General features: G+C 39.6%; 1 protein-coding gene across 5 annotated transcripts in view; it reads right to left on the bottom strand.

The window, feature by feature from the left end:
- TRPC4 (transient receptor potential cation channel subfamily C member 4) overlaps nt 1–25,349 on the bottom strand; it is a 108,772-nt gene that overhangs the window by 46,080 nt on the left and 37,343 nt on the right. For all 5 annotated transcript variants that reach the window (XM_072854643.1, XM_072854654.1, XM_072854656.1 and 2 more), the window contains one exon: nt 9,649–9,985. In XM_072854643.1, the coding sequence (XP_072710744.1) occupies nt 9,649–9,985 (337 nt within the window). The remainder of the gene's footprint in view (nt 1–9,648; nt 9,986–25,349) is intronic.

Here is a 25,349-nt window from a genome sequence, read left to right as displayed (position 1 = left end):
ACTTACTACATCTATCTTAACATTATTGGCCATTTTTCTTCTATTTTTTTTGCCTCTGTAAAACAGGGTTTTGGGAAAGAATAGGAATATAAGCCAAGAAAAAATCTTTTATGTATGTCCTGGAGTGTAGGCGAAAATAAATTGTAACCCTGGATTGACTGTCATGTTCAATATGAGTTGGCTAGTGGGGTTAATAAAGTTCAAATTAATCAAAGATGCTCATCCAAACCATTTCAGGTTCATGGACCTAAGCCTTCTATACCAGTGGGCTGCAGATGGTGATGTTGTAGTTGTCACAATCTAGAGAAACATTAAAGAGATTATATTTTTGGAATGTATTGTGCTTAAACAGAAATGTCTAGCACCATTTTAGATGCCCTACGTTTTTAGATGCCCTACGGATCCAAGCTGGCCACCTCATGCATTGCCAAAAAAGGTACAGGTTTCCTATAGGGTATTTATCATAGGTACAACCTCTCTGTGAGTATATCAGACTTCAAAAATGGGACCAGGTGCCTCTTTGTAGGCACCTGAATTGCTTGCTTTATGTTTACTTTGATTTAATCTCTTAATTAATAACAAGCAAAATTGCTAAATGCCTGAGTTTGGAGTAAGGGGCTATGGACAGGTACATAAATATGGAGATAGAGTACAGAAATTCTGCACATTTCTGCTTTTGAACTCTGCTCTACAATAATGTTGTAGACTGAAATTTAGCCAGACAAAAGTGTTGGTCCATTCTTTCAGGTACTTTTGCATAAAAGTCTATAAATCTCTTTAAAGAAAAAGTACATGCTCATTTACTGCTTGTAAATCTCTATTAAGCTCAACAGGTTTACATGATGAGTGGAGCATGTATAATTTTACTCATTATCCTTTAATCTCCATGGCTTCATTGAAACTGTTTGTGGCATATATTTATAAAAATTGATTTAATACAGAAAATAGTTTCTTGCTTTCACAAAAATACTGTGGAGAGAGTAAGGAGCAAGGCTTATGTCCTAACTATTACCATAAACATCCTTAATTTATAAAGCAATATGTATCCAATGTGTACAGTACTGCAATCTAATATTCATTAAAGTGTTGTATCTCCAAACATCTGCATGTTCCTTATCTTTGCCAGCACTTACTACATTCTCTCAGTGTTGCTATAATATTATGAAGATATTCTTATCAGGTAGTTACTAGTAAGAAATACAGTTTTCAAGCATGCACAAGGCTTAGATCCACAAAGGGATACAAGACCTGCAGGCAGAATAAATGAATGCATAGCTTGTCTATGAGACATAGAAAGGCCTTTTATAGCAAGCTCTCAGAGTCCTGCACAGACCAGCTCGGCACTGTATGTGCAGCTCTAGGCAAGACCAGACAGGGATATTTAGGGATGTAGGAAACTGCTCATCCCCTTCTCTCCTATTAACTGGCATGTAAGGATTTGAACATCTCAATACTGAGGATCTAAACTTCATATTTGGGAACCTAGTCCCTTGAAGGGGTTTAGTCACAGAAATATTCCATGATTCAATGTCTAAATTAAGTACACAGTACTGGAAGTAAAATTCACCATGCAGGAGACCTAATTTCCCCATAAATTGCATTTTATGCTCACTTTGAGTTTCAAGTGCCTAGCTGAAGTTCACAGTGTATGAATACTGCGTGCTAAGACAGCCTGGATGAGTGGAACAGAAGGAATGAGAATGAGGAATGAGTCTCAAACACTGTCTCACCAGTACTTAGAAGCCTATCTCAGGGCTTCAGTTAGATGTCTACATGAGACTGAGTTTCAGCATCCAAAACATCTTTCTTTCCTGAAATGCTTAAACTATATCCCCCAAGAGTACTGTGAATGTTTGGCACTGCAGCTTTATGGCTAAAATCCTTGCACAGGGAACAGGAAACCTGCCTTTTGTCAACCTGAGGAAAGACTGAACCTCTATCCCAGGAGAGTACTAGGGCAGGAATAACGGTGTGGGGCTGAAACATTCACCACTCCTGCTAAAAATGGGAGAAAGGGACACTTAAGGAGAGAGAATTAAAGAAGACAAAAAAACCCAACAGATGTCTTTAGCCTCCTTACTGAGGCCCCCGACTAGGAAGCAAAGGAATCAAAGCTAGGCTTTGCACACACACTGTGGGCCTTTTCTGTTTTCTTTATCCTCAGGCTATACGATTGTAATGTTAAAATGTGAAATATTTGAATGCTACAGTAGCAAGCACAATGGTACTCAACTGAAAACAGGACTGAAGTCCAAAGAGTATCTCAGGATCCTGCCAAAACCTGCTTCCATCAGCAAAATATTGTGATTGCAAGAAAACATCTGCCTGCTCTGAATACTTGACTATATATGATTATTTTATATTATCTTGTAAAAGCAGAGTCCTTGTTTGCAGCTCTAAGGCATTGCCTGTGGGAGGGAAGTTTTCCATAGCTAATAAAAGTGTATGTAAAATGAACATTCAGACAGTCATTATTAAGGAAGAGAACTTCCTTTATTTTTTTAACTCTATTTAAACACTGTAAAAGGCCATTAAAGATAGGCAGAGCACTATTCCATCTAGCCTAAATTGCAGCTGATCCTGAATGCTTAGGGAAGGGATTTGAAGACAGAATAAAGTAAAAGCTTCCAGGTTTGCTAAGTGCAGGGGTATCCTTGTCCAGAGATCACACCTCTGCCACTGTGACTAGGAGACACTGATTATGGCTGGTTTGGCACTATGAATGGTATTCAGGAACCAAAGCAGTCTGTAGCTTCATTTTAGATGGAAAAGACATTTACAAAGGCTTTTAAAATTTAGGACAGATTTTTACTAGAATAGCATAAAATACATATGGCTACCCATATTTAACTGGAGGTCATAGCAGCACTGAAAGTGTTTTCCCAAAGAAAAAGTCTCCTGACTTTTTTTATCATAATCAAAACAAGACATTTTTTTCTTTGGCTCAGTTTTGGAAATGGCAACACCATTCTAGATTAAATCTTAAACACACAAGATGCATGTCAGCCAACATCACCAACAACCAAAGAATAAAATAAAATCATCTACACAGAAAATGTTAATGTCAAATATTTAAAACCTGGTAAACCAACAAGTAACTGAGTAAAAGGTCCTGTTATGGCAAGAGTCAGGCAGTTCTGACAAGAAGTGGCTCTCCTGATGTTTAAATAAGTAGTTTCTTTAGTGCGTCCAGTTTTGGGATCCCCCAAAAAAGAAGAGATATTAACTGACTCAGGTGAACCTAGTGAAAGGCCATCAGGGTGACTGGGGTGCTGGACCACATGATGTACAAGAAGAGGCTGAGGGAGCTGGGTTTGTACAGCCTAGAGAAAAGGACACTAAGGGGGGGTATTACTGCTGTCATCCACTATGGAATTGCTGCTTATGAATAACTGGAGCCAGACTTGTCCTGGAGATGCACATTGGAAGGACAAGAGGTAATGGTTGCACATTGTGGCATGGGATATTCCAGCTGACACCAGGAAAAAAGCTCACCAGTGGCTAGACACAGGCACAGGTTGCTGAGAGAGGTGGTGGAATATCCATCCCTGGAGAAATTCAAGATTTGATTGGACAAGGACCTGAGCAATCTGATCTATCTTTGTAGTTAGCCTGTGTTGATGAGTAATTTGGACTAAATGGCCTTGAGTGGTCATTATGCGCATTATCATTCTTTCTGACTGAAGTTGTGTTCCAGCTTTGTCTGGGATTATTTTCCTCTTCTGCAGTTTATTTGTCACTACTGGTTATGTACTGTTTCATCTTGCTGTCCATATTATCCTTTGTATCTGGTCCCTGGAACACATCAATTTGTACTAACTGTTTAAATTTTTACACAACACTTTCTTGACCAAATTTACAAGATGATGCACAGTGTACTTGCCACCTCTATGATCACTTCATCTGAAGTGTCTTGCTGTGCCATAGGTTTGGATGTACATTGTGCTAAGTACTGACAAGATTGTACACTCCCATACATCCCACCAGCGGTTTGTTGACCACAAATGTTTGCAGTTTGCACAGTTCCCAAACATCCACATTCTCTATAGATTCACATATGCCAACGGTATAAACCACTCAGACAGAAAGGATGGGGAATGCATTGTTAGAGATTCAGTAAAACTGCATTCCTGCTCCAGGCACTATTCTGAACAACATAATTATGATGAGCATTTAAAGATGCCCATAAAAGAGCAAAAAACTCATCAAAACAAATTTGCCTAAAAAAACCGTTCTTTTTGCTGCAGCCACCCTGAACAACTGGCAGGGAGCTTTTTAACCACACATACTAAGCACCAAGTTTGTCTGGTTGTTGGCTTTCTTCTCTGAATTTTGTAGCATTCCCTGGTGAGCCAAATGCCCACTGTGAGAACACTTAGCATGGTCACTGCTAGGTTTGAGGCTAGGGTTTAGAGTAGAAGACCAGGTATGGCAAATCTATAGAGAACAATATGATCCTTACGTGAGCTGCAGTCAAGGCACACTGAGGGTGAGGCTGGGCCTTACTTCATTTCCCCTTTGAATCACTGTTATAATGCTCAGAGGCCACTCAGCAACTGGGTGGGGAATTTGATGATGGTAAAAATATTGTTCTTCCTCACTTTTTTCCACAATATGCAGTCCTTGTTTTTCTGTCTTTTTTTCAGTGGTGATGGGTTCTCAACTATAGGAAGCAAGATATGCTTCTGTAGTGTGAAGCATCTGGCATGCTTGGGATATGGGAAACGACAGCTAATATAAAGAACAAAATTAATTTTCCTTACCAGAAAAAGCTTGTTTCTTATTTTTTTAAATGCAAGGACAGGAGATTCTGACTCTTCTTACCAAGAGATTTTTCCACAACTGCTTCTTAAAGCTATAACATTAGCCTTGATATACTGACTTATTGTTCCATGGATAATCAGCACATACTGTAACACCACTTGTGTAATCATCTAATCATGTAAAAGACAAAATTAATGCAGAAGTTTCCTTAAGAGATTTTAAAATGTACAATCAATACTCTCCATGTAAATGTAGCCCAATACAGGTTTTCCTGTGAGCCTCCTACTCTAGTGACACTTTTAATATAGGCTAATTATACACATTCAGCTTTCCATTACATAGTAGTAGGCAAATGCTAATTACTGTTTGATCGCTGGAGAGCTTAGATCATTATGGACAAACTTGAAAATTCCTAAGTTATATGAAATATACTTATGCTCCATTCTCCTGGAGAAACTGGCTGCTCATTGTCTGAATGGGCGTATGCTTTGCTGGGTAAAAAACTGGCTGGGTGGCCAGGCCCAAAGAGTGGTGGTGAATGCAGTTAAATACAGTTGGCGGCCGGTCACAAGTGGTGTCCCCCAGGGCTCTGTGTTGGGGCCAGTCCTGTTTGATATCTTTATCAATGATCTGGACGAAGGGACCGAGTGCACCCTCAGTAAGTTTGTAGACCACACCAAGTTGTGTGGGAGTGTTGATCTGCTTGAGGGTAGGAAGACTCTACAGAGGGATCTGGACAGGCTGGATCGATGGGTCAAGGCCAACTGTATGAGGTTCAACAAGGTGAAGTGCCTGGTCCCACACCTGGATCACAACAACCCCATGCAACACTACAGGCTTGGGGAAGAGTGCCTGGAAAGCTGCCAGGCAGAAAAGGACCTGGGAGTGCTGGTCAATAGCCAGCTGAATATGAGCCAGCAGTGTGTCCAGGTGGCCAAGAAGGCCAACGGCATCCTGGCTTGTATCAGAAATAGTGTGGCCAGCAGGACTAGGGAAGTGATCGTGCCCCTGTACTCAGCACTGGTGAGGCCACACCTCGAATGCTGTGTTCAGTTTTGGGCCCCTCACTACAAGAGAAACATTGAGGTGCTGGAGCGTGTCCAGAGAAGGGCAACGAAGCTGGTGAAGGGTGTGGAGCTCAAGTCTGATGAGGAGCGGCTGAGAGAACCGGGGTCGTTTAGCCTGGAGAAAAGGAGGCTGAGGGGAGACCTTATTGCTCTCTACAACTACCTGAATGGAGGTTGTAGTGAGGTGGGGGTCGGTCTCTTCTCCCAAGTAACAAGCGATAGGACGAGAGGAGATGGCTTCAAGTTGCACCAGGGGAGGTTTAGATTAGCTATTAGGAACAATTTCTTCACCAAAAGTGTTGTCAAGCATTGGAACAGGCTGCCCAGGGAAGTGGTGGTGTCACCATGCCTGGAGGTTTTAAAGGACATGTAGATGTGGTGCTTAGGGACATGGTGTAGTGGTGGACTTGGCAGTGGTACGTTAACAGTTGGATTTGATGATCTTAAAGGTCCTTTCCAACCTAAATGTTTCCATGATTGTATGCTGAAATTCATGTCGATGAGAGGCCTGGAAAGCAGAGCTCCTCTTCCGCTCTTCATTTTAAGGGAGGTAGCTATTAAAATGCAAACTACATGCAGAGGTATTTGAATTGAGAGAAAGACAAACAAAGAATTCTATTGTTTAAAATGTTAATAGTTTTGACATGCTGTAGCTGCTCCAGGATAACCTTTGCTTTGGGGCAAGGGTTTACTTGGTCACGTTTCAAATTTCAGAGAATAACTATAACCCTAGAGCCACATTAGTTTTGTCTCAGACGTCAACATTTTTCCTCTACATCCAGAAAATGCAGAGATACATCTATGTACCTCAGGTTTAGGCTGCCTTGTGTAATTCCAGAGTGCTGCATTTGCTCTTTTTAAGGATACTGCATAGCGGTATAGTTTGAAGAGATGAGATGACAGACTAAATTGTGGCCTGGAAACTAACCTCAGCTTATTGATAAGGACTTACTAAAGCTATTTAGTTTATTAAAAGATGACTAGAACACAGTTGGTATGTATGTGAATACAAAACCAGCAGGTTTTGGCTGAGAGTCATTCCTTAAAAAAAAAAAAAAGAAAGAAAAAAAGCTGAAATAGCCACGTTCATCACTTGCTGTGAGCTGAAGTGTCCTGTGGAAATGTGTGCCTGTCTCCTTCAATGATAGAGGGAACTTAGGTACCTAATGAATTGCCTGAGATTACGATGGGTGAATCTGGGGCCTTATTATTTGAGTGTGCTAAGGCACCGCAGCAACCCAAGTCTGAAAGCTGAACCCAGCAAACGTGAAACTGGAACTACAGGAAACCACTAGTTAGGAACCACTAGAGATCACTGCGTAAAATACTTTGGTTTAGATGCAAGAGATTTTGGAAGGCACAGTTTCTCTGAACATTAGTCTAGATTAACCACAAGCTATTTGACCACATGGTATCTGACTATTGATCTTTATTCATGCTCATGAATATTTGTTTATTCAGGCAGTTCCCTTGACTTGACCTGTACTGCTTGCAGAGGAAGGGCTTATTCAGCACAGGCAGTACTGGCATAATCTGGCCATATGAGTCTGTACTGCAAATATTAATGCTGCTTTTAGACATGAGAGTCATCTTGATAGTCATAATTCTCAGGGTTAGTGGCTTCTTCAAACAAGTGCTTTGGGATGCTGAGTTACTTAATCCCTTTCCTAAGTAAACAACAGTGTCAGAGGTTGAGGGCAATGGAGGTTCTTCCTCTTCCCACTGCATGTTTTCTGGAGAGGAGTTAGTCACCAAAATTTTAGAACTGCCTTTAGCTGAAACTAGCCCTTGCCCTTCTCAAATTGTGCCTTTTTCTCTGGGCTCAGATTTCTTTCTTTAAAAAGATAGGTTAATGATAAAACCCACTTTGACATGTCAAGGACTATGCATTTGTTCTTATTATCCTTCAGCCTCAGGATACTGTGAATGTTGAATACTGACCACTGGCTATTTTGGAAGGCCAGGCAGAAAAGCTACTATATCTCCTCTGGGCATGGGACAGCACAAAACAGCCCCCTGCTCCTCCTCAGCATTGTAGCATTTATTTCTAAAGAAGTAATGTATCAAACTAATGATTTTTATATTGGTTTCTTATTTCTTGATGGTACAAAACTGGGAAAATTTAGTGGATGATTTTTTTTTTTAAATATTTAAATGTGAATCTCACCCACTGAAGTTAGTCTGACTTGTCTGTAGGAAATGTCATTCTAAGCAGCCTGCCAGATTGGTTAATTCCTTTGCAATAATACTAGATATTGGTTTTTTTTAATATTAGTAGCAATATTTACCCAGCAAAGGACAAGACACCTTATGGTGAAGGCTGGTGGTGAGGACTCTTTTATGCTGTGCTATCATGGGGGAAATCTCAGAAAGCAGTTCATCTGTGGAAGGCTGGTCCTTCTGAGATGTTCCTGACAAGTAACTGTACACAGGGTTTTCAGCCATGCATGCTTGTTTGCTTAAGTGAAAGACAGATGTAGCCCTCCCTCCTGCTTCCCGCAGTGCTCTACTGAGGAACTTATAGAGGAAAAGCCACTGACTCATTCTTCTCTGGAATATCAGGCACTGCCAGTTAGTGTATTATAAATTCAACACTGCATTGTAAATTATATATGATCAATGATGCCAAAAGCCTTGTCAGTTTGGTTGCTCTAAAAAAAGCCAGGTGTTTGGGAAAACTGCAAAAGTGAAGAGAAACAGAATCTTAATGGGAAGCTCTGAGAGAGGTAACAGAATCCCACCACTAGAATCCAAAACATTTCAGAAAAGTTTGTGCATGAACTTGTCTATGTGATGACAATTTAAATGAAGTTATCAAACTTAAATTCTTGCAGTTAAGGCTACTAAGTCCTTCCTTCTACAATTTAATTTCAGTCAAGACCAAGTATATTTGGTCTGACCTGGTCCAACTTGTGTTGGTTCCTAAAATAAGAAACAGGGAAGAGACCACAGCACACCATGAGAGATACCATCTAGCAGGGGACACATGCAAAGGTAAGGAGGACCTAGGATAGTCCAATCTGATAGGACTGAGCAATCACACAGGAAGACATCTAAGGCCGACATGGCCCCCACAAAGCAGGCTTTCAATAATCCCAGACTGAAATTTTTATTTTAAGCTATCAGGACAGAGTGGGAATATTTCCCCCCATTTTAAAAATGCTAGGGGATTTTCTTATTCCTCCTGATGTAAAATATTTTGTTTGAAGTTGAGTGACAAATTCTCATCAATGATTTTGCACAGAAAAAATACTCTGCATGCATATTTTAATGAAAATACTCACTTGAAAGTGCTGGTCAGCACTATTTGCAGTAGGTGGGTCTGTCATATTAGAAAGAAGCATACTTTATGTAACTAAGGTTAGTGGTAACACTCCAGAAATGACACTGTGCCTCATTCTAATACATGAAAAATAATTATATTGGCAAAGGGACCCTTTTTTAAAAGGAAACTAAAAACCAAAACAAATGGACACTTAGAAGAGTCAGAACAATTTCTAGCCTGGAGAAAATAGATATTAAAGAGAACAAAAATATCTATTTTTCAGGGCACTGTTTAATCACAGGAAGGAACCCCTGATATTTTTTGTTTTCCCTCTCTGTAATATATCAGGTGGTGACACTTTGGATTTTTAAACTCTTCCCAAGTTGTCTACTACTCTTGCTAGGTATTGAAGGAGATGGACCATTTGCCTGTTTTGGTAGGTCAATAATTCATGACACAACTCTCTACTGCATCTTCCTGCCTCAGGAATGCTTGGCAAAACCACAGGGGTCAAAACACTTTTCACTGTATTTTCTTTAGTAATACATTTACCCAGGACCCACGGTAATATCATCCACTCGACGATGGTTGGTGGTGGTCCCTGCATGCTCAAGTCTGACCTGTCAATATGCTGAGAGGCAAGCAACAGCAGGAACAGAAAAGTCAAGTAGGATGCAGTATGGCAGATAAATTTGATAAATGGCTTTCTGATGAACAGCCCTAATGGGCTTTTGGGAGCTATCAGGTAGCACACAGAGAAGACCGGGAAAAGGAGTCCTATCACAACACATGTCAACATCTTCACAGCCCAGTGTCGCCTCCTCCATCCGGGAAATTCATCGTACCAGCGGGATGCGAGCAGCTGCTGGCAGTTGGGCTGAGCAACAAACTACAGAGAGAAGAAGAAAGGAAGATGGTTAGTTCCTTGTTACCTCTGTAAAGTTATTTCCATGCTATGTATGTTACAATAAGTAACATTTGGATAGTGATTAAAAAAAATAAATCCACAGCCTGTGCAAGCCCACTCTTACTGATAATCCCAGTAAGCCAGGGCTGAGTCAGCCTGCCCTTCCTTCAATGCAAAAAGTATACTACAAAGCCATCAAAATTCATTTTTCACAATAAAGCTTGACTTCCCCATTGGTTGAGTACACAAGGAGCCAACAGACTGTAAAACACATGTACCTCAAAAGCTGATTTCAAACTGAAAAACCAGTTCACAAATACTTCCATTATTCAACCAGCAACATTTGTGGACAATGCACAGAACGCGAGGTGGAAGTCGCTATGAAAATGAAAAGCACAACCGAGATCTGTAAACAGTGAAACTGAATTCCACAGCCATGAACGAACTATTGTCAGTAAGTTCCAGAGCTAATTCTCTAAAAATCAAGCTTACATACTTTTATACTGACAAAACTCTTACAGATACATTACATAATGCCTGCACAATACGAACTAAGCACTAACATTCCCCAGTGCTTCACTAATCCTTGTCAGGATATATTACTACCCTGTACAATATTTTATGGTCTGTTTGTTCTCCATGATGTGATTTCAGTTTTTAAAATATGATCCTTAAAATTGAATTTCACTGAAAAAACCCAAAGCCAGTAAATATTTAATATTTTTCAGATAGCTTTTCAAAGAAGCTTTAAGTATATTCCAGGGTTTTATGTCATATTTTTATTTGATCACTAGTTCCTATTTTCCCTAATGCTTTTTTTTATAAAGGGGACATAGAGTAGCAGCATGCTAGACTTGATATAAGAAATATAAAATAGAAGCAACATATGCATCAAAGAGAGACAGAGTTGCTGCATTTTTTTTTTTTTTTTAAAGAAAGAAAGAAAGAAAGAAAAGAAGCATTTTCATTATGTTACTGTGGTGGGTTGACCTTGGCTAGATGCCAGGTGCCCACCAAAGCCGCTCTATCACTCCCCCTCCTCAGCTGGACAGGGGAGAGAAAATATAATGAAAGGCTCGTGGGTCGAGATAAGGACAGGGAGTTCACTCACCAGCTACTGTCACAGGCAAAACAGACTCAACTCGGAAAAAATTAATTTAATTTATTGCCAATCAAATCAGAGTAGAGTAATGAGAAATAAAACCAAATTTTAAAACATCTTCCCCCCACCCCTCCCTTCTTCCCAGGCTCAACTTCACTCCCAATTTCTCTACCTCCTCCCCCCCAGTGGCACAGGTGGATGGGGAATGGGGGTTGCAGTCAGTTCATCACACGTTGTCTCTGCCGCTCCTTCCTCTTCACACTCTTCCCCTGCTCCAGCGTGGGGTCCCTCCCACAGGAGACAGTTCTCCACAAACTCTTCCAATGTGGGTCCTTCCCAGGGGCTACAGATTAACTGCTCCATCATGGGTCCTCTCCACAGCGTGCAGTCCCTCAGGAACCGAGTGCTCCAGCGTGGGTCCCCCACAGGGTCACAAGTCCTGCCAGAAAACCTGCTCCAGCGTGGGCTCCTCTCTCCATGGAGTCACAGGTCCTGCCAGGAGCCTGCTCCAGCATGGGCTTCCCACAGGGTCACAGCCTCCTTTGGGTGCATCCACCTGCTCTGGCATGGGGTCCTCCACGGGCTCTAAGTTGGATATCTGCTCCACCATTAACCTCCATAGGCTGCAGGAGGACAACCTGCCTCACCATGGTCTTCTCCAGGGGCTGCAGGAGAATCTCTGCTCCGGTGCCTGGAGCACCTCCTCCCCCTCCTTCACTGACTTTGGGGGGGTTGATCTTGGAGCCAGCTGACATGGGCTCTATTGGACATGGGGGAAGCTTCTAGCACCTTCTTACAGAAGCCACTCCTGTAGCCTCCCCGCTACTAAAACCTTGCCACGCAAACCCAATACAGTCCCACACATGCATATATACATATATTGGATTAAATCATTAGCTGAAGACTTAATAAAGTGATGCAGAAACTTCTTTATCTTATTAAATAATAAAATCGTTAATTTATACCAAATAATTTCAGATTTTAATTCTAATCAAATGCATGTAGTTTGGGATTTTACATTATTTTGCTAACACTTATAATCACAGGAGCTAAGTTCCTTTGGGGATGAATAACAGGTAATGTCTCAGTTTTGGAAATCACTGGGATTACGACTGGTAGAAAATGCTATTTAGTTTGGAATGAAACAAGAGTTAGCATGCGTCTTTCTATATATGTCTGGATCTTGTCAGAAACGTTAACCTAAGCCAAATTCAGACCTGGTGTATGTTAATGAAATGCCAGTGTCCTTAGCAGAGACATATTTGCCTACCAGACACCAGCACTGAAGCTGCCTCTGACTGTTGTGAAAGACAAGAAAATTCACTCTTACCATAAGCACCTTGAAAATAGCCTTAAAAATGAGTAACAGAGAGTTACTCTGTTATGCGTCTCTTCCATTAGGAAAAATGCATTTGCAAGGTTTCAGGGTGATTGTTTCAAGATACTAATGTCTGGAATAATACTGCATGCAGTCAGAGCGGATGGTTTCAAAGTTATGTTTTTGCCAAGTTTTTAATGGGGGTCTCCCTACAAAATTTTTCACCTCAATTTGCTTGGGTAGGTACAGATTAGTGCTTTGCTTGACTAGTGAAAAAGTATAACTCGTGGACTAATCCCCTCCTTTTTTTTCCCTGGAGTGTGCCAGATTCATGTTTGTTTCCCCTTCTTCATAATCTCTTCCCATTACATACCCTCTCACCTAAGAGTAATCAGTTCCTAAGCGTTGCCTGTATCCCCTTTCTCAACACCTTTGGGCTGCCCTCATTGTGTTGGGGACCCAGGTGAAGGAACAACTTCTAGTGGCTAGCAAAGGCTGGTGGTTGACATAGGGGGCCTACTCCTTGTCAAGCATGGCTAAAAAGGAATGAATTTCCCTTGCTGTAATGTGGAGGAAATTAAATAAAAGGAGGGTTTTTTTCCAATGTCCACCAAGTATTGGGCTGCCCTGGGGCTCGGTAGAGCAGAACTGATGCAGAGGTACCTCATGCCATGAGGAGATGCTTGCTGACTGCACCATCTGGGTGGGCAGTAGCTGCTTAGTTCTAATCTTTAAACAGATTACTATGTAAAACTTCAATGTTAATACAGAAAGCATTTCTGAGCAGGATTGAAAAATTGTTTATTGTCTCCTAATACCCATATTAGATTTTGTCGTGTTGTGACTGTATTGCTAAGGTATGATGTGTCAAAGACAAGGATTGCTTTCTGAGGCACAGGAAGTTTTTCAGTAAGTGCAGAAAATTTTCAAATCCCAGACATAGAAGAGTCAATTTTTTAAATTGTAATTTTTAAAGAAATTAGCTCTCATACTTTTCTTCAAATTTTGACCGTGACAGGACAGTTTTAGCACTGATTAGATCCTCTGACTATAGGAGAAAACTAACATAGACTATACATTTGATATGGCTAGAGTTAGGGGGATCACCATCGGTAATGTACTTTAAATGACTTACTAGACATGAAACACATAAGAAGCAACTAATAGTGTAGTATGGAGCAAGCATATAAAATACTATGTCAGCATTTTAAGAGCTGCATGCATAGGGAAGCAGTTCAAGTACTGCAGGCAAAGGTCTAGAACAGAAACCACAACACAGTGTCTACAGATGATATACTGCATTTCTGAGAGGTCCAGATATCCAGTTTCATGCTGTCGTTTTTATCTAACACCACCATTGGCAAGGTTAGTTAACAATGTCCTGAAGCAACAAAAATATCTGTCTCTTCACTGCAGCCTTTTCTTTATGGTTCTGAGCTCCATTGGCCATATAACATACACCGTCAACCACTCCAGTGTCTTCTTCAGACAACAGGAGAATTACCCTAAATCTCTTGCTGACACTTCTTTTATAGTTTTCCGCTTCTTTTATCAAGGCATTGTATTACATTATTAAAAATGTCCAAATTAATTTTCACAAGTTGGACTACTTACTCCATTTTTGTGGCTGAGAGATTTTCATCATATGTTCTGAAATATGTTCGATAGTGATACCTACATTTATTACATTAGCTGAATAATGAGGGAGGTTCTTGAATGGGGAACAGTTGGGGGATCCTGATGGCAAGAAAAATGCACTCAATGGTGAACTCGACAGTCTTGTTCTTCAGCTGCGTGGAGAGGGGGAGCTTGTTACTGCCCACTGCATCTCCCCTCTTGTCCTTGTGGACCTGTTTACTCCAGAGGAAATGAGGGGAAAATGTTGTGTACCCACACCTTGTCCTCTGTGTAATAAGTAAGTATTTGAGTGCTTATTACACTTGACTTTTTAATTTATCCACTAAAAAGCACTTCTCTACAGAAAAAATTTTTAAAAAGTCTGCATGGCAAAATTCTCGGGTCAAATGAGATTTATACTACAACTATTATAAACCCTTCTATTAGAAAGGAACAGTAGAAATGGAATGTTAAAAAGACATGCTCCAAGCCATAAGACACTTCCTGTATAAATGGATGGGATTGCATCTAGGATGATTACATAGTAAAGCTAAGTAGACATGTTAAGTCCTCTACTGAACTGGGAGCTAAAAAAAAAAATTAAAAAAATATTTTACACAAATATTTTATGACTAGCAGAAATAGAAATACTCTGTGACATTAATTTGCCAGTTCTGCATTGCCTATGCGAAAATATTTTCACTCTAGTATATTTTTTCTTCCTTAATTGGAGATACTACATTCTGAGGTATTCAAAGTATCTTTTGTACTGTCAGTATTATGTTGTATGTTATTTGACTTTGACATTGTCTCCATATAATTAGCAATCAGCAAGTTTATATTTTCACAGTACAATGGCTTCCAATAGCTTCCAGCAGTTTGTAATTATGTGAGGGATTTTGCTGTAATGATTATTCCTGGTTGCACATCTTTAGCTCCTTCATAGGAGTCTGCCCGTCTGAAAATGTTTTGGTATTCATTCTCTTAGTTGTCATGCTGGGAATTGGCTCTTCCCTGAGACTGGTGAAAATCAGAAATTATCCACAGTGCCAGCAAAAATAATCTGGTATAAATAATAGCAAAGCCTGATTCTAGTGATACCCAAGCATATACATAGCCCAGAATTTTATTTTCACTGCTGATTAAATCTGATCTTTAATTTTGCTATAATACATATCCTTCAGTCAATAGAAGTTATGAAGAAATAACACAAGTGATACTATTAACTATATATTGTCTTTATAGAAATAATATTTTTATAAAAATAATTATTTTTATAAATAATATATCATCATAATAAGTCAAGTTCTTGCCTATAGCACAATAATACTTCTAAGTATTTATTTCATTATATTAGGAAACACACAAAAATATCAGAAAACCCCACTTGTAATAGAGCACTCATTTTTACACTTACAAAACAGTCTAACAAAATCTGAGGTCCAAATTAAATTCCCATTCTGAGATCAGTAGGTGGTTTAGTGTACGTAACATAGAAAAAGAACGTGATTTGTCATCTAGAAATGAAAGCTGTCAAAGGGAAGTGATTTCCTTTTTGACTTATGTACAAGTGAGTTATTCTGTAGCACAAAGAACTATCCCTGACACCATTCTCTGATAGACGAATGTTAAAGATCTTTTTTGGGGGAGGAAGCAAAAACAAATTAGTATCATAAAGTTTTTTAGTAATACTTTTTATAAAGCCCTGGCCAGATTATCTGTTGTGCTGTTTTGTACTGCCGTTACAGCCAAGCTGGTAGGAAATGTTAGCTCTGAGGTCTGCTACTTTGTCCCACACATTTTCCAATGGTTGTACTCCAGTTCAACAAGAATTAAGCCCAATTATTTTTTCTTTCTCTAGAACATTTTACTTTTCATATTTTACATATTTTCCTAGATATTTAATGAAAGCCCAAGCTCTCCTACTTATTTTAACTTCAAATTTAGATGTCAAAATTCTCTATCTACTGGTTGTGAAAAGTATATTTGCTTGGCACTAATGACAGATTCAAGTCCCAACCTCATTAAGTAGACTCCTAAATTTGGTAGATTGTTTCTCCCTCTAGACACATCACTGCATATGCTTTTCTATATCTTCCCCCAAAGATTATATTTGTGGATTTCGGCACTTACTCTGTGAGGGTTGGTTCATTAAGACAAATAACATTTAATTGCAATTTAAATGCTTTAACGTTATTGACTGGATCAGCACTACATTTTCCTTTCTAAAAGCTAGGGACCATGTTCTGAACTCCTTTGGGTATAGTCATACTGTCTGTTTTCTGCCTCAGGCCAGAAGCCCCAATTCCTGTGCCAATTATTGTGAATCTTCTCATGTCCACCCTGTCTAAGTCTAGTGCTGACTGGAGGAGACTATCACTATAATCATGATTCTTGCTGGCCCCAAACCACTGGGTCAACTTTTCCTCAGCTCTGTCTGCAGCTTCATCATTAAGGGAACTAGTCAGCTCACTTGGGATCAGAGCACCAGAGCACACTAGCTTGCATATCATCAGGGCAATCAGCTTCAGATCAGGTCCTATAGTGAAATAAATTCACAGCATAGATGCCTTCATCATAAAATCCAGAGTTTACACTGCTTTCACCAAGAATAGAATGCAATGCCAGTTTTTTTAATTGTAATTATGCTATTATTTAACTTCAAATCTGAGGACAAAGAAAACAAAAGAAAAGGAAAACATAAAAGTGAAGACTGAAATGCTTCGTTAAAAGGATTAATGTACATTATTATACCAACAATGACATTACAGTTTTTAATTTAAACATTTTAAATTTCCTTTTTGCTGCATCACCATAAGCAGAAGCTCTTCATTTGATTCATTGCTCCTTCTCAGTAAAATGAATAGCACACAGAAAACTGTTAAATATCTATTAAATAAGTCAAGACTTATCTATAATTGCAGTGATTCTGATTAATTGCTTAGAAAAGGCAATGGGAACTGAAACTAGAATGAAGTTCTCACGAACCAGCTACACATGAATAACCTTGTTAGGCTTCCCGGTGGTAAAGTGAATCAGTTGTTGGGCTTTGGGATGAGTGTGTAAAATAGCTCCAAATTTCAGAACTGGGATGCTGGTAAAATACTTCTAGTTCCCATTCTGGGCAAGTGTTAGACTCACCACAGTTTAAAACATTTTTCTAGGGAAAAATAATTAAAGAACCTTCGTAAGTATCTGCAGAGATAATGAAACATGAATTTACCCCTGTTATATTGGATCCTTGTTTTACACACCTAGCTAGTGTAATTCCACGCATAGCGAACAAAAAATAAGACTGATACTTATATGCAAAGTCCTACACTTGGGACAGAATAACCCTCTGCAACAGCACAGGCTGGAATTCACTGTCTGGGGAGTAGCTTTGCAGAAAAGACCGGAGGACACTGGTAAGCAAGAAGCTGAATATGACTGGGCCCATGCAATGCAAAAGTATAGCCTGGGCCACAGTAGCAACAGTACAGCCAGCCTGCAAAGGAAGGTGACAATTCCCCTCTCTTTGGCACTTGTGAGACTACATCTGGAGTGTAGAGTCTTGTTTTGGGTCCCCCACCACAAGAGAGACATGGACAAACTGAAGTGAGTCCAACAGAGCACCTCCAAGAGGTTATGGGGCTGGATCCCATGATGTACAGGGAGAGAAGAAGGTAGTTGGGTGTGCTCGGCCTCAAAAAGAGAAGAATCATGTTTGGGACCCACTGTCTTACACAAATAAAAGGGAGGTTATAGACAGAAGAAGGCTTTTCTCAGGAGCACAATGTAAGGATGAGGATGGTCACAAGCTGCATCAAGGTAAATTCTGGTTTGATCTAAGGAAAATATTCTTCCCTATGAGAGTAGTTAAGCACTGGCACAGGTTGTCCAGGGAAGATGCAGAATCTCCATCCTTGTAAATATTCCACACTTGGCTGGGCAAGTTCCTTAGCAACCTGATGTAACTTCTATGTTAGCCTGGTTTTGAGCAGGAGGTTAGAGCAGATGATCTTTCAACCAAGTATTTTTTATGATCCCACATACTTACTGCATTAAGCCAAGCAGTGTTTTCTGGGGCAACCAAATTCTTAGTAATAGCCATAGTAATTGTGTTTACAGGTTTGAATTTATTTATTTAGGTGTGAATTTCTTTTCTAGGAATACAAGGTATTACTAAGATCTTTTTCACCATTGGTTATTCCCTTTGAAAAGAGGCAGAACCTGTCTCTCTTGTATCATTGAACCATAGTCTTGCCAAACAGTACATAAAACCATTTCATCTGTTCCAAACACTTGTGCTGTAATAATCTGTGCATCATGTGTAGGGAAAAAGACATAATAGTCAAAATATTTGCTTAGGTCTTTATCACTTCAATCCTATTATTCCCAAAGCAGTCTTCAGATACCTCTGACACCAAGTTTGCTGTCTGCACCAATAGTTTCTGCAAAATAAACTGATAAGAGGATAGAAATAGTGGCTGACCATTCTCCTGGTATTAATTCTAATACTGAGTAAATTGAGACTATAAACACATTTTGTTTATAATCTCAAAAGTTCAAGTTCCTTTTAGGAGACCGAAATCAATATATACTCTAAGCAACTTCATATATTAACACAGGTAGAAATAACATGCACCACTCATAGCATACAGTTCCTGTAAATCATGCTATCAACTCAAACTGATTTGGAAACAAATAGCCACTTGACAACAGAATAGTCTGCTGTCATGCCCAGGGGCTGTAAAAAGAAAAAAAAACCACACCTCTGAACAGTCAGCAATTACCAGTAGCATGTTTCTTACATCCAAGCTGGTTTTGTGTCCTGTATTGGTAAAGCTTCTAAGCATTAGCTGGTCAGCCAGAAGGGGTTAGGATTTAAGTTAGTTACAATCCTACTATATGACAAAATCAATGAGTTCCCTCACATGCAGCTCATTGTACCATTTTGTCTGCTTTTTGTAGGTGCTATGTTGCCAGAAGGAAAAGTTACAAATTAATAAAGCAACCTTTCAAAATTCATGAAGGAGCTGCAAATATGTTGAAAGCAACAGAAGCAAAGAACGCAGTGTGAGTTTAACTGGAGAAAAATTAGCTGGGAAAAGCTCTGAGTGAGGGAAGGATGTGAAAGGGACTACATAGGTTCTTCCTCTGGGCATTGCTTGCTCATCAGATAATTTCTATGGGCATCACTGGAGACCACCGTGCTCTTCATTTGTGCAGTTTGTCACACAGGCCAAAACAAGGTAGTGAGACATTCTTAGCTTCATTTTCCCTTTTTGAACATCCTTTCAGATTTGAGCAGGGTATTGAGCTATTTGGAAGAAACCTGACTACAGGCTCTTTGCCTGTTTCTGTGAAGAGAAACCTTCTTCGAGCAGTGATATTCACCTTCCATTAGCACTAGGCAAATTTAAGTTTCACTCCATTAGCTTAGCTTTACAAGGTGCCATCCTGCATCCTGATGTGAAAAATGGATATGAGCACAATTTTTCTTGACTCCAAGCTTATGCTGTTCCAGCCAAGTGATAAGAGAGCCAGCAACAGAGTCATGTTGAACTCCAAGGTTTCCCACTTTCTTTAGAACTGGCTGTTTATTATGTGAAGCTTGTGTGGAACTGAAGATGCCAAAGTTGCCCAAAATCAGTGTGAATCCAATTTTTGGAAAGCATAACACTCCTTTGAAGGCTGACTGAATACAGAATTAGAGGGATGAGGGAAAAATAAAAACACAGACTGATTACAAAGGCATTCAAACTAAATAAAGCAATAAACCACATATTTTTCTCTTGAAAGTTCTCTGTTAACATGTTGTAGGGAGGTCTGGCTTTGTAGTTTCATTAATATTTAGGAACAGAATGTATATAGTCACTCAATCTGCTTTTCTTTCTCTTCAAATACTTTAATGTTTTTCATCTTTAAGTTCCTCTTGTTTAACTTGGCTGTGTGTTTATCTGAGAATGTTAAAGGCTGAGAAATCAGATTAATCACCCAGTTCCTGCATAAAGACTAAGCTGAAATGATAGGTCTTTGGCAATGACACTCAGTGAGCATTATTCTGAGACCATTTGCAGAAGAAATGCATGTGAGTCTGTAGCAGAGGCATCAATTGTATCAGTCAAGTGTGGCCTTCATGAACCTTCCTTCTGGCCTTCAGAGATGATGTTTTTCAATTTTTTCATTATCTGTACAATTTACCTTTCTTCACAGTTTTGCCTTAAATGAGTTCAGAGGCACTGCTCTTGAATGGCTGGTTGACAGCCGCCATGTGCAGCTTCTGCAGTTTAAACATAGGATATGAATCTTGGAAAGAATTGCAGGGAGTATAATTGCTTACTCAAAAGCTTTGCTCTCCAAAAGCTCCTTTACACGCAAGAATAGGTTATGGTTGAAGAAAATGACCTTCTCTTGTGAACAGACCTAAGAAATACTGAGATTTGCCATAATGGGAAGATACCTACAATAGCTGTTAATGAAATTCTGTTATTCCCTTTGTTATTCCCAGCATCTGCCAGTCTGAAGAAATAATGACAGTCCTTGGGTAGTGCTTTCCCCTTATGAAGTTCTGCTACTTGTGGCAAAACATTAGAGTTTGGTATCTCAAATAAAAACCTGGAGCTACTCTCACTGTTCTCGTACACAGAGATGTCTGAACACTGCTGGTTTCTTTCATGGTGAAGAACCAGAGCAATGAAAGAACCAGTAAAGACCCTCTTTTACTTGAGTTTTTACATATGCGTCACTTTTAGGGATGTTCAGGCTACGTCTACACTGAGAAATCAAACAGTGATTGAATCTGAGCACTGGACCCCTGTCATCCCCACTACCTATTTGCTCTTGCCTGGCTCCAGTTTTGACCTCTCCAGACAGCTCTATGAAAGGCAAATCTGCAACTTGCTGCAGCCTGTTTGCATACAAATCCCTTAGTATCACTCGGTCTTGGGGTCATGCTATGGTCTGCTTTCATTTAGCAGTACAGACAAAGTCTCAAAGACCAGTTTCTTGTACAATATTTTACCAATTTATGTGATACGTTTCTGTGTTAGACTGGTGTTTCTAAAATTCATTGCATCCTCCTAGAAACTGGGTAACTCAGAAGATGTTTTTGTTTGCCCAACTTCCACAGCTGTTTCTTATGGAGATGGAGTAAAACACATTGGCTTTTACTTCCAGGTAAAGGAATATATTTTATTTTAAAATGTGGAGGAAAATGACCATTTGCAACAAGCTAGAGGTGGAAGAGGCATATGTGGAATGATATAAGCAAAGCCTGTGTTTCAGTCCCTGAAGGTTTGAGGCTACATTCTTCCTCGACAAATCACAGAGAATTTGTTCACTGACAGAGAAATACACTCCATAGGCTGTTGGCACTGCCTGCATGACATGTACGCCCTAGCTTCTGCTCCAGCAAGTCAGAAAGGGTACATTTTTAAGAAAGAACGGCTCTTTAATCCTTGTGAAAGATAGCTCACTGGTACTCTGAAGGAATATTTTCTTCTGCTTCCTTTGCACTATTCTGTGGTGTTAAGCAGATGTATCCTGATCATATGCATGAAATCATGATTCCCTAAACTGAAATTTATTCGAGAATCACACATATGTTATAATTAAGGATAAAGAAACTTATTGTATAGTGAGATAAGTGAATACAGAGCAAAAATCCAAAATAAACCTGCAAAAACATTTAAGTTCCTCTGTGAACTGCAATTTAAATTTAGATTGCATGTGTACCTTTCCCATTCACTGCACTTATGCATAACATACAGGCTTTAACAAAATCAGCCAGCTGGAGGACCTCTGCCTTGACCCACAGGCAGGCTGGGTGATGCCTCCTGAGCTAGAATCATGTTCAGTATCTATTTTTCTCCACAATATCCAGCCTGCAGCTGTAAAGGTCTCATGCGAATAACATCACATATTGTAATCAGGAAGCAACGCCTCTTCTTTAACAAACACCCCTCTCAAATTTACTCAGGAAATACCACCTTGCTGAGGTGGTGGTAGTGAGATCCTTGTTCCTCTCTATTCCTTACCACTGCCTACTCTGTCCAGTCAGCTCCAACCCTGACAGAAGCTGTAGTGCTCCCAACTCCAGCCTCCATCACCACAACAAAATTGTGATTTCTTCAACATCCAATCATGTCAGTGAGAGGCAGAAAGGATGGCACCCAAAACAATCCATACTTGGTAACTGAACTATAATGTCAACTAAATTACATTGTAATTGTGTGGGGAAACAGCGGCAGCACTGCTAAGTTTTAACTGCGAGCTCTAGTGCTTCATTTCAGAACTTCAAAGATAATCTAACAAACATCAGGGTTTTTTTGTGGGGAATTTTAGAAACCCCAACAAGGGATCTGACACAGCAAACTTTTAATTCTCTAACTTTGACAGCTTACAAAGGCAAAAACTCACCTCCTATTTTGAAAAGAAGACTTGATGGCAGATACATCTCACTACTGCTTTGGGGAAATGTTTTTCTTTTTCTGAAGTACTGAACTTTCTGGACCTGTTACAAAGAAGCCAAAGGACCCAAGGCTGAGAGAATAATATTTATGCTTGTCTATTCAACAATTGTCCTTGTTGAATTTCACTAGGCTCCTGTCAGCCTGTTCCTCCTGCCTGTCTTGGTCTCTCTAACTGGCAGCCCTGTCTTGAGTATATCAGCTGGTCTCTAACCTAGTGTCATCTGCAAACTTTTTAAGAGTGGACTCCTTCATCTTCTCCAGGTCACTGATAAATCTGGGCCAGCACATATCCTTGCAGCACTGCAGTTTTTACCTGTCTTCAGGTAGAGTATGACCCATTAACCACAACCCTCTGAGTTTGATCATCCACCAAGTTTTTTACTTATCTTGCTCTTCCACCCAGACTGTAACATTCTAACTTGGATACAACAATATAGTGAGAAATGGTGTCAAATGCCTTGCTAAATTCAAGGTAAATGACATCTCTTTGGCCACAAATCTAGTTAGTGTTGAAGTGCCGTTTCTGTGATCAGGTATGTATACTCTAACTGAAAAAGGTGCAACAGAAAAACAAGCCAACTTCAAACCAAATTAGTCTTAAGTATTGACAAGGTCATCTTTAACCATCATTTGCACACTGTAATTTGCAATGATTATACCTGGAAAGATCTGTCACTGAAATAAAAAAGTGCTCCTACTCCCAGACTACTTTTGCCAAGGTTTAGTACAGAGCAAAGTGCAATTTTTCACAGCCAGGTTGGAAAGACCTAACCTTAATTTACTGCAATGAAAATTATGATCTCTCTTCATTCAAGTGTGATTATGCTACTCACCTTTAATGTGACTTGACTAATATGTTTGTATTGAGAATAGGGATACATGCAGTGAAAGAAAATATTTTTTTCAGTGCATATAAAAGCTTTGTCTTTTTATTTCAAGATTTTGACTTTCATTTTGAATAAGCTCACTACAGATTTCCAGCTTTGGAAATAATGATGAAGAAATGACTCAAGACAAGTGGAGTCTTGCAGGCTGTCATAGTTCTAACAACAGTTATCTCTTGCAAAACTTTCAATCTAATCTTGAGAATCTTCATGTAAAATTTAGAATTTTTCTCTCAGACAAAACCTCTGAAATGCAGCTTTGCATGATGCTTATTTCTCCAGACAAAATCTAAAATCATCACCCAATCTCTGTATGTTGGTGAAAAAGTCCCAGCGTGGCATGATGGAGGCTCCCAAACACCTGATTTTGGTAGGAGGAAGGTGTCGCCTGTGCAAACAGTACAAGTCCTATAAAGCTATCTTCCAAGGACACATTGCCAGCTCCTCTGTAAGGTGGATACATGGATCATGGTGGTCAAAGAGAAGTTATGTTTCTTTGAAAAGTGAAGAACAGATTCAAGAACATTAGTTCTTGACATTAGTGCAGTGATCTCTGAGGCTCGCATATTTCTGTTCAAATTGTTGGCTCTTAATCTGTATGTAGCTCAGGTCTGGAAACATTAAACTGCTTAGGAAGAGCTGATCTGAGACTGTTTGACCATTTCTATAACTAACTGAAACACGACCTCTCCAGATTGCACGAGTGAGGCCTTGTCCCTAAAGCAAGACAGACTTTTAATATAGAGTCATAGAATCACAGAATGGTTTGGGTTGGAAGGGATCTTAAAGATCATGTGTTTAGGCTTTTCCCCTCCAATGAACCTAGAGTGAGTCTAAGCCCACTAAGTCTAAATATGTAACTGTGTATAAACAATATAGATAAGTCTTTGTGGTAAACTTGGTTTCTCTCTGAACTTACCTGCTAAGGCAGACCCTGAGATCACATAGTGCATTAGAAGGGAAGTTGCATCTTAGATTGCCAAAGGGGTTCCAGTAAACAGGCCCTCAAGTTTCATCTGTCTCAGCTAAGGGGCTTTTCCAGTTCTCAGAACAACAGAATATCAAGACTTAAAAAAATTAGCTTATGCCCACTGTCACTTACCTTCCAGAAATTACATGCTATTCTTCTTAAAGGATTTTACCTTCTTTTTAGCCTGTACAACACAACTAGTTATCCCATGTCTCCTCTGCAATAAGTGTAAGTAGCGTAGGTGGTGACAAAAATCATTTTGTTCTTAGACGGACTGAGTTGCTGTCTGGAGATGTCTGTCTCTTCCCATCGACTATGAAGGGACCCAAGGCTAGGCTGCTGACACAGGCACCTTAGTTAAATACCTGAGGTTATGTGGAATGAGTCAGGGACTCATAGCACAACCACACTACAGGAATGGCTATTTCTAGTTTCTTTCTACATGCTATTAAGAGGGCAGAAAAAAGAGTCCAAGCCTTGAACTAATTTTATTTATAACGTGTCAAACCTTTTTTACCTTCTGTTACACTTTCAGCTTGTCTTAATGTCAAATGTTGCATAACTGAGTCATGTCTTTTTGTGAACCATAACAGGGCTGCTAATGAAGCCCTTAAGGTTAGCTATTTAGAACAACCTCTAATTTAAATGACTACATTACTCTGGTAATTAAATATTATTATCTTTTCTGCACAGCAGGCAGAGCAAAATGTTTCCTTTTCCTCTTCATCCTCCTAAAAAAATAATGAGCCAGATCCTGTACTTGGGCAACAGAGCATAGGCATGTTGCACTTTCTAGACCTTCAGCAATTTCTGCTTGCTGAGGATCTGCATTGGTCTCTCTCTCCCACAAATATTAAGGACCCTCACATTTTTACAACATTATTCAGGAATGAAACACATTCAAAGCATAAAATCCATGATTTGATGTAATAAAGAACATGCCAGAGGATCTTCAGCTCTGGATTTGTTTCTTCTCTTATTCATATGCATTCACCTTTG

This window comes from Ciconia boyciana, chromosome 1, assembly GCF_034638445.1.
Source record: "Ciconia boyciana chromosome 1, ASM3463844v1, whole genome shotgun sequence".
In the NCBI taxonomy this organism is placed as follows: Eukaryota; Metazoa; Chordata; class Aves; order Ciconiiformes; family Ciconiidae; genus Ciconia; species Ciconia boyciana.
The sequence above is the reverse complement of the archived record's forward strand: the minus strand, read 5'-3'. Positions and strand labels throughout refer to the sequence as shown.